The sequence below is a fragment of the Protopterus annectens genome, chromosome 1.part1 (assembly GCF_019279795.1).
Source record: "Protopterus annectens isolate FY-2018-M chromosome 1.part1, PAN1.0, whole genome shotgun sequence".
NCBI classification, from domain to species: domain Eukaryota; kingdom Metazoa; phylum Chordata; order Ceratodontiformes; family Protopteridae; genus Protopterus; species Protopterus annectens.
The window spans coordinates 1,824,352,302-1,824,366,080 of NC_056726.1; the positions used below are offsets into that span (position 1 = coordinate 1,824,352,302).

The following is a 13,779-nucleotide window of genomic DNA, read 5'->3' on the forward strand; positions in this document are numbered from 1 at the left end:
CTAGCTCCATGATCCTGAGGAACTCACGGGAGAACGTTCTTGAGCACAGTGGAACCAAAGGTTGCCCTATCCCTAGAAACCCTGTCCACTTTGTAATGAGAGATAAATGTATGTGGTTTAGCCCAAGTAGCAGCCGCACAAATCGTGTCTAATGGTAAGCGAGCTGCGTGAGCTAAGGATGTAGACACTGATCTCGTAGAATGTCCTTTAGGTTTGACCGATAAGGTCTGATTAGAAGCCTCATAAACATATGTGATACAATCAGTTAGCCACTTGGAAAGAGTTCGTTTCGTAACTGCTACACCCTTCCTGCTATCAGCAAAGGCTAAAAACAGTTGATCAGATTTCCTGTGATCTTTTGTTCTATCCAAATAAAACCTGAGTTGTCTATGGACATCCAATTTGTGCAACATATACTCTAATTTATTAGAGTGATTTTTGAAGAATGTGGGTAATTCAATGGACTGATTAATATTATTAGTAGAGCAAACTTTGGGGAGAAAGGATGGATTAATGCAAAGGGATACTCTGTCAGAGTGGAAAATTAAATAAGGGTGTTTAATAGAAAGAGCCTGAAGCTCAGACACTCACCTAGCAGATGTAATGGCCACCAGGAATAGAGTTTTCCACGATAAAAATTTCAATGGGCAAACTGAGGCTGGTTCAAAGGGGGGCAACATCAATTTAGAAAGTAAGAGGTTCAGATTCCACGGTGATGTAGGAATCCTAACTGGTGGTCTGATATGAAAGGATCCTTTTAAAAAAGCTTTACAAAGTCTGTGAGCCATAATAGGTGCACCACATTCTTCCACATGAAAGTTAGAAATGGCAGCCAATTGCACTCTTAAAGTAGCAGGAGAAGCTCCTTCATGAAACAATTCTGTCAAAAACTCCAGGATCTTGTTCAACGGAGCTATAACAGGGTCCAAATGATGTGAATTAGCCCAGAAGACGAAACGTTTCCATTTACTGGTGTAGGTTTTTGTAGTGGAAGCTTTATGAGAAGCCACTAAAATATTCTGAACCGCCGGTGTAAGGGAATCAGACCTGGCTAGAAAGGGAAGCGGAGCAGCCAAGCTGCTAGATGGAGTGATTCGAGAGATGGGTGAGGAACTCCTGACGAGTGAGTCAGTAGATCTGGCTCTGGGTCCAGCATCCAAGGTCCCGAATCGGTGATGCAATAGAAAGGGGAACCAAATTTGACGAGGCCAGAATGGGGCAATGAGGATTATCGTCCTCTGAAGGTTGTTGGCTTTCTGCAGAAACTTTGCAATCAGGGGAAATGGAGGAAAAGCATACAGGAGACCCGGGGGCCAATCGTGCACCAGCGTCCCTGGGGACTTCCCCTGGAGGGGGTAATAGGGCAAAGTAGCTCCTGCATTTGGCGTTCATTGGAGATGCAAACAGATCGCAGGAAGGCTGGCCCCACTTGTGAAATATCATGTTCGCAATTGACTGTTTGAGGGACCACTCGTGAGGCAACAGTATTGCTCTGCTCAGCCTGTCGGCTATGGCGTTGGATGACCCCGGGATGTGCGTTGCGATCAGAAAGCGACCCGTGGACTCCGCCCATTGCCAAATTCTCATGGCCTCTCTGCATAGTTGATAAGACCTGGTTCCCCCTTGCTTGTTTATGTACCAGACTACGGACATGTTGTCTGTCTGAACTGCAATAGTCCCTAGAGGAAGAAGGGGAGCAAAGTGTTGCAACGCTAAAAACACTGCCCTCAACTCCAGAACATTGATGTGCAGATTGTACTCCAGATTGGTCCATTCGCCTTGGACTGTCTGTCCCTGAAAGATGCCCCCCCACCCTATCAGGGAAGCATCCGTGGTTATCGTCGCTGACGGTGTGGGTAGCACAAATGGTCTTCCGCTGGAAAGGTTGCAAGTCTGAAGCCACCAAGTTAGGTGTGATTTGCATGTGTTTGTTATCAGAATTTCGTGTGTCAGAGGTAGCTGTTGGAACGACCATTGTGCAAACAGCAGCCATTGTAGAACTCTCATGTGCAGTCTTCCCAATGGTATCGCAATGAGGGAAGCTGCCATGAGACCCAAGACCTTTAGAACCAGCTTTGCGGGATTTTTGGACGACAGAAGGAGAGAAATGCTGTTTTGAAGTGCGACTATCCTTTCTGTAGGAAGCCTTAGAATCAAATGATGCGTATCTAATTCCGCTCCTATGAATAAGATATGCTGTGATGGCTGTAGTAAGGATTTTTTTGAAATTTACAGAAATTCCGAGGTGAATACAAAGTTGTAGGGTGTAATCCCTGGCCTGTATCAGTTGACGCCGGGTGGTGGCAGACAGGAGCCAGTCGTCCAGATACGGAAACACCTGGAATCCTAGGCACCTCAGATGAGACGCTACCACTGCCATGCATTTGGTGAAAACCCTGGGGGCTGAGGTCAGACCAAAGGGCAGGGCTCGAAACTGGTAGTGACTGGCTCCCAGCCGGAAGCGCAAATGATCCCTGGACGCCCTGGCCATTTTGATGTGGTAGTATGCGTCCTTCAGATCTATTGAGCACATCCAGTCATCCTTCTGTAGGAATGGAAGGATCGATTGAAGCGTGACCATTCGGAACTTTTCCTTCTTGACAAAGGTGTTGAGGTTGCTTAGGTCCAGAATCGGCCTCCAGTCCCCTGTCTTCTTTGGAACTAAAAAGAACCTTGAGTAAGTCCCGAATCCTATTTGGTCTGCTGGGACTGGTTGGATGACTCTTTTTTCTAGCAGCTTTGAAATTTCTATAGCTGCTGGGTCTCGCAGATGGGGCGGTACATCTGGGAGTTTTTTCTTTGGAATGGGGGTGGATAGGAATGGGATTTTGTAACCTCTGGTAACAACGCTTTTTACCCAGTTGTCTGTAGTAAAGTTTTGCCAGGCCTGAGGGTGTAAAGCTAAGCGACCCCCGACTGCCTCCAGAGCAGGACAGTCGGGCCTCCTCTCAGGAGTGCTGGAAAGGTTTTCCAGGGGTATCCCTGTCACCTTGGTTTTGGACCCCTCTGCCGCCAGGGCGGCATCTTCCACCTCTGCCCCTCCTCTGCCTCTAGAGGGGGCATCACCCTGTGTGCCTGGGAAAGATCCTTGGGGTTTTGAAACCACATTTTCCCACCACGTTGCCCTTTGGGGTACGGTCTGGAAGGGTGAAAAAGCGGACTCCGACAGCAGACAGAGTCTTTCCCTCCTGTTCACACCGGTAAGGGTCTCCTTTACTTTAGGGCCAAAAGTGTGGCACCATCAAATGGGGCGTTAGTAATGGAAGACTTGAAGGCTTCCGCAAATGAACATAAGCGCATCCAGGATTGCCTACGAAGAGCAATCGCTGAAGCCGCTGCCCTACTCGATCCTTCGGCTGCATATGATATCAGCCTCATGGATGAGTTAACAATGGATGTAAGGGTATTTAGATGTGCTGAAACTTTCTCTGAGACTGCAGCATCTGTAGTACCCTGGAGGGTATCTCCCAACTCTTTGACTAGATCCCTCTGTAAGCGTGTAAAATGGGTCAAATAGTTCAGGGACCGCATAGAAAAAGCCGCTGAACTAAAAATGCGCTTCCCGTATCTGTCCATAGTCCTAGAATCTTTGTTAGGCGGATGGACAGATGAGGAAGATTCCGACATCTCCTTTTTCATGGCCGCTGCCACCACCATGGTGTCCACTGGAACTCCTTTAGTGAGGTAAGCCTTGTCTTGGGGTGCAGTGATGTACTTATTAGGCTTCCTAGGGACCGGTTCCACCGTGTCAGGTGTCTCCCCCTTGAGCAATCAACTCCATTAATTCATCGAAGGGCGGAGTGACCCAGGAGGAGGAAGGGCGAGCACCAAATGCCTTCAGCAAGACTGACTCATCCTCAGAAGGGGGGAGGGACTGCCAATCATCTCTCTGCTTCAGGATCTCCAAGATGTCAGAAAAGGAGACATCTTCTGAAGGTGACTTTGGGGACCCTTCTGACTCATCCAAGTCAGTATCGGATGTTAAAGATTCTTGTGGAGAATCTAAGTGTCTCCTCTTACACAATCTTTTCCTAGGGACCTCTTCGGGGGGAGCATCCGAAGAAGCCTCCGAGGAAGAGGGGGCACCCTCCAGGGGTGGCTGAGACACTGGTGCTCGACGCTTGGATGTGGCCGTTGGTGCAGAGGAAGATAACGGTCCTTTATGGGGAGGAGAGGCTGCTTCTACTGATGTGGTTGTCTGGGTAGACAACACCTTCCTCATGAGATCGAAGGCCCCTGGGTCCCGAGTCGAGGAATCTCCCGGTTCCGAAGAAATGGGAAGAATCCCCGAGACAGGCACCGAAGGCATCGACCCCGAGGACGGAGCCGAATCGATCCGCGCCGAGGCCCCGAGAGGAAGAGTCGGAACCGAAACGTCGGTTCGACTCTCGGCCCCGGAACCAAGGACAGATCGTCGGCTCCGAGACTCCGGTACCGGATCCGACGGAGTCTAGGTGAAAGGAGCAGACCGAGAAAAGGACGGTTCTGGCACCGAGGGCTCCACAATCAGTAGATCAACCTCTTCCGGCTCCAAAGACTGGACAGGTCTCGGAGGAGGAAGGGATGGAGATAATGGGAGGCCTTCAAGTTTCGACACCAATTGGGTGGAAACCGAGATAAGTTTGGATAGGGCCGAATGTTCCAATAACTTCTGCACCACACGGTCCACATCGATATCGGAGAGCTTAGAAGAACGGGTCGAAGGAACCGAAGACGGAGCCGACCTCAATAGTGTCGAGGGAGGGAGCTCCATCACCGGTTCCAAGACTCGAGGCTCGGAAACTGACAACAGTTGAACACTCGGCCCCGAAGTCTGTGGAACCGGTGATCTAACTTTAGTCGAAGAGCTCGGAGCCGATGACTTGGGCTCCGACGTCTTCGATTCCTTCGAGGACTTGGATGCCTGGTCAGAAGCATCCAGAGCCTCCTGAAAGGAAGGTTTTAATAAACCCCTGTCCATTAGTTTCCTGCGTCTATCTGTCATGACCCTCCCACTGAACGAATGACAAATAGAGCAGTCTTCTTGCAGATGGAGAGGGCCAAGACAGTAGACACAGGAACTATGATTGTCAGTTACTGACATTTTTTGCTCACATTGGCAACGCTTGAACCCTGATTTGGCCTTTTCAGACATGTCACTCTAAGTAGAAAAATAGTCAAATCCAGAAAAAAAGTCAAGTCCGGTAAAATTGTCAAATCCAGTAGTGAAAGTCAATCCGGTTGTCAAATCCAATAAGGGGTGGTAGGCCCCGAAGAGAACTCTAACTAAGTTTTATAACTTAACGGTACCGAGATTCCCTTATACATTACCACACACACACAATTTATCACTAAACAGCTTATAACACTAAAGTACCAAGAAAAAATATAAGAATAAAATTCTAAATCTTATCTCAGGTGCTCGAGCTCGACCCAGTGATGCGAACGCTGCAGCGGCAAACTAGATCTGAGGTAAAGGCAGAGGGGGATTGTGGGTATTAGGTGATCTCGAGCTTCTTCTCGATGCAAAGCTTGCAAGCAGCCGACACGGAGCCGAGGATCGGCTCCGAACCCATGTGTAAGAACAAAGGCGAGATTGAACACTCTCACATCTATACATTTCTTGGCATTCAGCTTGAGCCCATGGCTTTGGCACCAAGCATCTGTTTCTGTAAGGCCTTTTTGTAGAGTATCCACATAATATGGGGATTCAATAATGGCTCCCAGTTTGCAGTCATCTGCAAACTTTGTTAGCCAGATTCCCTTAGTGTTGGCCTGTACTTCAGAGAAGTAGATGCCAAACAAGTGCGGTCCCAGGACTGAACCCTGAGGTACGCCACTTGTCACCTATCTGGAGCTGGATTTGGAGTCGGCTACTTTTACAGTGTGGGTTCTGTCAGTAAGCCAGTTGGCAACCCATTGAGTGATGTAGGGATTAATGCCCGGCTTAGTAAGTTTATCTATGATTTCAGAGTTGGGGATGGTGTCAAAGGCCCTGGCGAGGTCCAGATAGGCTGTGCGGACTGCCTTACCCTCGTCCACATCTCTGGAGACTGATTTGAAGAAGTCAGTCAGGTTCAGGAGACAAGATCGGCCCTTCATGAACCCAAACTGGGTGGGGTCCAATGTCTTTGTTTATAAGTTCCATGATAATATGTTCCATGGCCTTGCAGATCAGGCTCATCAGACTGATGGGGCGGTAGTTCCTGGGATCCAAGGTGGATCCCCCCCTTGTGGAGTGGGAAGACTGTAGTTGTGCACCACTCAGTGGGCACAAAGCCTGAGGTGAGGCTATGATTAAACATGACACTTAAGTGAGGTGCCAGTTCATTTTGTAGTTCATGTAGTACACAGCCCGGGATGTCATCTGGTCTAATGGATGCTGAATTCTTATCTTTGGAGAGTGCATTTTTTACCTGTGTGGCCATTATTACTGGAATGTGGCAATCTTCCAGTACTGTGATGGGCCGTTTAGGGGGTGAGAGGGGGGTGAAGTTGGCACTGAATCGATCTGCCAGGATACTGGCAATATCCTTGGGATCAGTATATTTAATGCCATTCTAGTGTAGCTCAGAGCAGATCTGAGCATTACCATTTAGATTCTTGACATAGTTATAGAATGCTTTGTGGTTGTCTTTGAAATCTTTGGCAATTTTATTTTTGTAACTAGCTTTGGAGGATTTTATGAGGGATCTCAGCTTCTTACTGAGGCTGGTAAGGGAGTTTTTTGCATCCTGTGATAAATACACACCAGTAGCATGCAAACCAATTAAAAAACATCTCAGGCAGAATGACATAAAAACAAGTATTACTGGACAGTATCTCATGTAAGTACTAACCAAGCCAAACCCTGCTTAGTTTTCAAGAGCAGGCTAATTCAGGTTCATTCAAGATAATAAGACCATACAGTTTTTCTATTCTCTTCATTATACAACTTATAGGTGTTTATTGAGACCATGTTATAGGTTATATAACTGATGCATTTGTTGCATGTGCCTTGCAACAAATATTATATGCTTGTTTTGTATGCTTCAGATTGAACCCGAAAAAAAGCTCACAAATTAACAAATTAAAATAAAATAAATACTTACGAGGCGAAGGAGGGTAAGCATCAGATGCTGGTACAGTGCTGATCATAAAGCCTTCCTGGTACCCTACTGAAGTATTCATCTCCATTTCCACCTGGGTTAGCTCCCCCATCAACCTTTTCAGGAATCCCTTTTTCCAGTAAAGAACACAGTGTTGGTTATCTACCTCTTTGCCAAACAGTGGAGCCAAGATTCAGAAGTTAACAGATAATCATTTATGTTTGACTCTGATTATTTTTCTTTTTGTACCTGTCCCCATCACCTCATTAATTGGTAGGTGACATGTAATAGCATGAGCATCAGACCTGCACAGCTGCATAGTTCCACACTGTCAGGCACCTCAATGACTGCAGCTAGATGTGCTCTTTGGCCAGTTGTCACTCCTCAAGCCCTATGCTTCCCTGAGGGTTCATCTCACCTGGTCTCTTTCTAGTAGTGGTGAGGCAATACCCACTCCCTTACCTTCTGAAATGGTTAAGCAAGTCCTCTTATCCCCTCTCCTGGCCAGCTTATTTGACAATGAGGCCTCTAATTAGAGCAACGGTTGGCAGGGCTGCAGCTAAGCTCCATACCTCTATACCATGGAGCCATCTGCATAATTAATTACTTTAGAAATGTTAATTTTTTTCTGATGGTAAGGGTAAATGTGAATACTCAAGTACATGATGTTTTTATACGTTCATAGGAATATTCCCCCACACATAAATGGATACTGCCTGCTGATTTCTTTCAAAAAGCACATGTATTGCTTAAATTTACAATCTATCCTAATTCTGGACATACAAGACTTTCAAATTCTGTCAAGATATCTAAAAAGCTATGGAAAAAATTATCTAAGCTGGTTAAATAACTTAATAGGTCATTTGCAAATAATGAACCTATGAAAGCTTATGTCGCCAAACAAATGGCTAGAACATATGTGCACTATTGTCAGCTGTGCACAGGCCATCATTTTTCCACAGAGAGAATTTGCTTAATCATGCACAAGAAAAAAAATCCATCAGATTCTGTATTACCTTATCCATGCTGGCTTGATTTAACCTCATAATAGATGCATGTGCTAGGCGATCAAATACTGTTCTCAGTGCCTTCTTGGAATACAGTTCCTGTGATTTGAACAATTCCTCCATAAACTTCTTATTAAACATGGTAGTGATGATGTCATTCATAACTGGAAATCAAATAGACAGAACGATTAATACAAGCAATTACTGCTTTACAAAAAGAACTTAACATAGACCTGCTACTATCTACTGTCAGCCATAAAATTCTGCCCAGAGGTATTATTCCTGAAATGTTTTCTCTTAAGTAAAAAAAAAAAAAAAACTAGAATGCTAAAAATGCTTTCAAAAACAAGAGATCATGTCAGCCCCATGGCAAACCGGGAGTGGCCCCTTCACTGGAGAAGCTAATGAGGGGTAAAAAGGAGTGGGGCTTATACCTGCTCATGTCTTTAAGGGTGAAGGGATGAGGGAGGTGTGCTGAAAAAGCATGCAGCTGCCACCTTACTAGTGCCTGCCACTGAGTTTTGCAGCATACACACTAGGTAACAAATAGGCGGTTACCACAGAGGAGGCAATAGGTTACCACCCTAGGGAGAGGGCAGGCTTAACTTTGAGATGCCCACTGCATGCTCTTAAGGGGTGGGATGCTACAGCAGACACAACACCACTGAGACATACAGTTTCATTTCACTAAGTCCAGAAACCAGTAAAGCAAACGAGAAAACAAGAGGATTAGGGCTCATTACACCAGCCATCCACAGTAAGATGGCATAACTCTGAATTGCTGGGCTAGAGACCTAACAGTTACTGTTATAAACCTAGCAAATCAGCTGGGCATTGTCTTTACTCATACGAGGTTGATAAGGCCTGGAACCCCTTACCTGTATCCATCAGGTCTATACCCTCCCTCCCATCTTTCAAAATCATTCTGAAAGACTTCCTAGCTAAAATCTGGCTCTGTTCTTGCTCAAAACCAGGATAAACTATATCCTAAGTGTGAACAAGTGCCTTTTTACTCCTTATACCTCCTTACTCTCCCTTCATCACTTATTTCCTTGCTATCTAATTCTCTCCCTGACTTTCTCTCTAAATATACTATACGCCAATTTTCCACTCACTTCATATTGCAATTCCTGTCTGTATTAGACTAACTTACCTTTCTCACAGACTGTCTAAAATTTCTCTAAATATTAAATGATTGTGATATACCTTGTATCAATTCTTAATCAATGTTTTTATATTATACATAATTTGTTACAATTATTTAAAGTGCAGATGTTTTTGTTTTATTTTTGAACATTGTAAAATTATTGTTCTTAAAATGTTTTGTAATAAATTGGAACTTTTCTCCCTGGACCTCCCTTGAAAATGGGTTTCTTCCCAGTGAGACCTTCCTGGTAATCAAATGTCACTAGATAGATAGATAGATAGATAGATAGATAGATAGATAGACAGATAGATAGATAGATAGATAGATAGATAGATAGATAGATAGATAGATAGATAGATATTGTGCCATTCTTGATTAACAGCCAAATATAAAGTATAACATTAATATCTTACTGATAATGTGTTCAAGCAATCTGGCTTCTGGACATGAATAATAAATTTCAGCCACAAGATCTTAAAAGTGAATTGTTTCAAGAAAGAAGTCAAGACAGTGCTGATGCAAATTCAATATGCAGAGGCAAATAATGCACAAAGAAAGAATCATAGGAGTCCTAGGTGGCTCAAGGTTAGAGAATCCTGTGACCATTACAGCTTGCCAGCTTCCACCTTAGACAGTACTGCCTCACTCAAGGAGGACTAGGCCAGTCAATGACAGAGTTAATTTATGAATACCCATATTATTATCCAGGTCATGTCTGAAAGAAGATAGGTGTAGCACATTGCTTTGTCTATAGGGAGAGTCTATTCCAAAGGTGAGGCAGATGCTGAGTAAAAAATCTCTCTCCACCTTGTTTGATCATATGCTTAAGCAGGTTTAAATTAATTCTTCTGCCATTTGTGGAACTGTTTGATCTGTGAAGGTACAAGAGATCCTGGACTACAGGGTCCCTAATTACTAGAAATGCAAGACATAGGTCTCCTGTGAAGAGCCAATAAGACACAGGAAAAAGGAGGTACAGTTGTGTGAGTAAACTTACCGTAACAGTAGATCTCCTAATAGATCACTGTTGCAGTAGTCTAAGCTATATGGATCCTACCCCTTGTGCGTGAACTATCTACAACAGGTGCCTTCCACATATTCCCAAAGGCAAAAGCTCAACGGAGGTCCATATAAAGCTTCAGAATATTTTTTTTTTGCATAGGAGGGAGATAAGAGCCCTAACAGAACAATGCTAGGAAACAAGCCCGACAATAAACTTTATATAAAAGGGTGAAAAATCCATACCCTGGCAACACAAAAGAAAGAACAAGCAAAGGAGGTGGCTGGGAGTGAGTGGAGGTTACTACAACAGTGATCTATTAGAACATTTACTGTTATGGTAAGTTTACTTATACAGCTGTACTTTGTTCAATGCACAGATCAGTGTTGTTGTAGTCTAAGCTGTATGGTTAGATTACCATAGCTTAGAAAAGTAACAAAAGGAGGAGACTCCAGGAGTCCCTGGAGAAAGGCCCAAGCAAAGTCTCTTTTGGACCTGGAAAAGTAATATGGTTTGTAGTGCTTTACTTGTAAAAGTACATACATAGGACCAAGCTGCTTCATCAAAAATGCATCTTTAGTCTATCTCTTTCAAGAAAGCCACAAAAGAAATAAAATACTTTGTAGAATGGGCACTAAACCTGTCTGGAAGTGTTTTATTATGGTGAGTGTAACAAAAAGGAATATCATGAGGCAAACAGCTGGAAATTGTCAGCTTTGACACTGGTCGCCCTTTCCTCTTGCCCCTGTAGAAGAAAAACAGCCAATCAACTTTCCTGAAGGTACAGGTTTTGTCTAGCTAGTATTTGAATTGTCTGTGGATATCCACAGGCTGAAGAATCTCTTCTATCTTATTCTAGGATTCGGGAAAGAAGACAGGGAGATTAACAGGCTGCCTTAAAGTAAACACTGAGACCACTTTAGACATAAAAGAATGATTAATTCTCAAGGCAACTCTGTCCTTATGAAAAATTAGGAAGGGTTGACTCATAAGTGCTTGTAACCCTGATACTCTCCTAGTATATGTCAGACTAGTGAGTAAAACAGTCTTCAGTTCAGCCTGATGAGCTGGATCAAATGGAGATGCAGTAATCTTTTCAAGTACACAAGCTGACATCCCAAGAAAAGATACAGGTTTCCTAGGTGGATGGATATACAACATCCCTTTCAAAAACTGTTAAACTTGATCATGGTTAGAAAGGAAGGATCAAGTGGCAGACAAGCAGAAATGACCAGCAAATGCACCTTGACAGAGGAATAAGAAAGGCCAGAGAACAGAAGCTCACACAAACAATCAAAAACCACAGGCAGTGGTCCCTGAAGAGTAACCTGAGACTTGGATTGGCACCAACTAGAAAATCTCACATATATGATTTCCTAGTAGTTTTTTTTTCCTTTCGGACCTGCAAAAGTTGACTAAAAGATATTAAAATTATATGATCCAGGCAGGCAGTTGAAGATTATCAGGATGGGGTGTATCAAACAACCCTTGTCTTGTGTGAGCAAATCCAATCCAGGCAATTCATTGAAGATTATCAGGTTGGGTGTATCAAACAACCCCTGTCTTGTGTAAGCAAATCCAATATGTGTGGAAGCTTGCAGCAATTGCCCTTAGCCAAATTAAAAAGAGGAGAAAACCAGTGTCGCCTAAGTCACTACCACAATTTTTGGACAGTCCTTCTAAATCTTCAGACGAACCCTGGATATCAGTAGAAAGGGTGAAAAAAACATACAGAAACCCTACCACCCATGGGAATGAAAATATATCACTCTTTCAGGCCTATTTACATGGAATACTGGATCAGAATTTCTCTAGCTGCCTGAGGCAAAAAGATCTGTTTGAAGCATTTCTCACAGTTGGATCAATTCTTGGAAGATCCCAGGATGATGTTTTCATTTGTGGGGATCTGTCCTAGTGTTGCTTAGTTTGACTATCTCCCAGGCAACCACAGCCAGACTGCAAAGAAGGCAGGCTCTTGTACCCCCTTGTTTGTTTATCTACAACTTCACTGTGCTGTTGTCTGTGTACACTTGCAGAGGTCCATGAGATCAGAGATAATTTAAAGCTTTCAAAGCATTGATCACTGCCAGCATGTTTCTCTCTGTCATTTATGTGCTTCGGTCCATCTAAAGGGCTCCACTGAGCTTGGAATTTTACCGCTTTGGAAATTAAACCCTCACACTAAATCTGATGCATCTGTAGTTACATAGGGCATGGAGGTTAGAAGGGAGAGTGGGAAACCTAGATTGCAAGAGATCTGGTCTATCCACCAAGGATATCCCTTTTTACAAATCCCAGAACTGGGATCTGAAGGGACAAAGTATGCATATTCTGAATCTCAACTGATCTTTGGTATATTTGTATTTCCTCTTGTGGAGTCTGGCCATGGGAAACCTGAGACGTATCCCAAAATTCCCAAGAAATTCCCATACAAATGCTGAAACATCACTACTTTGTCTGGAGGAAGAAATGCTCTTCCCAAGGCAGAAATCTAAGAGACATCCCAACAATACAATTCTGTGAGAAGGAATGAGAGAAGCTTTCTAAAGGCTAGTTTGAAAACCCATATTGAATAATCATCTAACTATGAAAAGATGTGAATGCCTTGAAGCCTGCAATAAGCCACGACTGGAGCAAATATGTTTGAAAGTTCAAAGATTAAGAAAGAGAGAACTGATAATATAAATTGGGCAGAACAAACCTTAAAAAATGCTTGAACTGCTCACCAATGGGAATGTGATGATAGGCGTCCTTTAAGTCTAGCTTTACCATAAATGCTAGATGGGGATTACAGGAAGAATGGACTGAAGGGATAACATTTTGAATTGAAAGGTGTGGTCCAGTACAGGCCTCCAAGAGCTTTCTTTTTTTGGCACCAGAAAAATCCTTCAGTAAATACTTTTGCCCAGAGAGGTACATGTTCTAAAACTCCCTGAGTGAACTTCTTGTGCAGAATGGGAAGAAATAAAGAAATGTTTCACTGAGCAAAGAGGCATCCCTTAGGAAAGAGGGGGATTCCCATGTCAAGTGTAACCCTGCTGAATTACTTTCAGTACCTACTTGTAACAACATTGTACCAAAAATGAAGGTGAAACCTCTGAAAAATGAAGACTGCCAGGATGAGAGAGGAGAAAGACCAGAGTGGGTCAATAGTCATGCTGATTGCTGGGACTGTCCTTGATTTTTTTAAGCTTTTCTTTTCCTTTTACAGCCTCCTTGCCATTGCTTTAAAGAATCTAGTTTTCTGGCACCTTGCTGCTTAAATGGCTTATTGAAAAGGGGAGCCTAGGTAGATGGGAAATGTTTACTTCCTTTTAAATGGGAGGGTAGAAAATCTTTGTCACTTGTACTGATATTTGCCTTTCATTGCACTTCTTTAACACAGCAGTTGCAGAAGGGCAAAAAAGAGCTTTCTTATCAAGGAAGAATTTAAAATTTCAGTTTCATGAAAATGCTGAAAAAGAAGCTAAGCCAATATTTTCAGTGGTAAAATAAGCTTTCAAATTTCTGGCATCACTTGAGCTTTTGACAGATGAAGCATGTGAAAGACACCCTTTA

General features: G+C 43.6%; 1 protein-coding gene across 1 annotated transcript in view; it reads right to left on the reverse strand.

Annotated features, from left to right (window-relative positions):
• The window catches only part of OSCP1 (organic solute carrier partner 1), a 789,745-nt gene that overhangs the window by 540,022 nt on the left and 235,944 nt on the right, over nt 1–13,779 (reverse strand). The window contains exon 2 of the mRNA XM_044084814.1: nt 8,084–8,238. Coding sequence (XP_043940749.1) covers nt 8,084–8,238 — 155 coding nt within the window. The remainder of the gene's footprint in view (nt 1–8,083; nt 8,239–13,779) is intronic.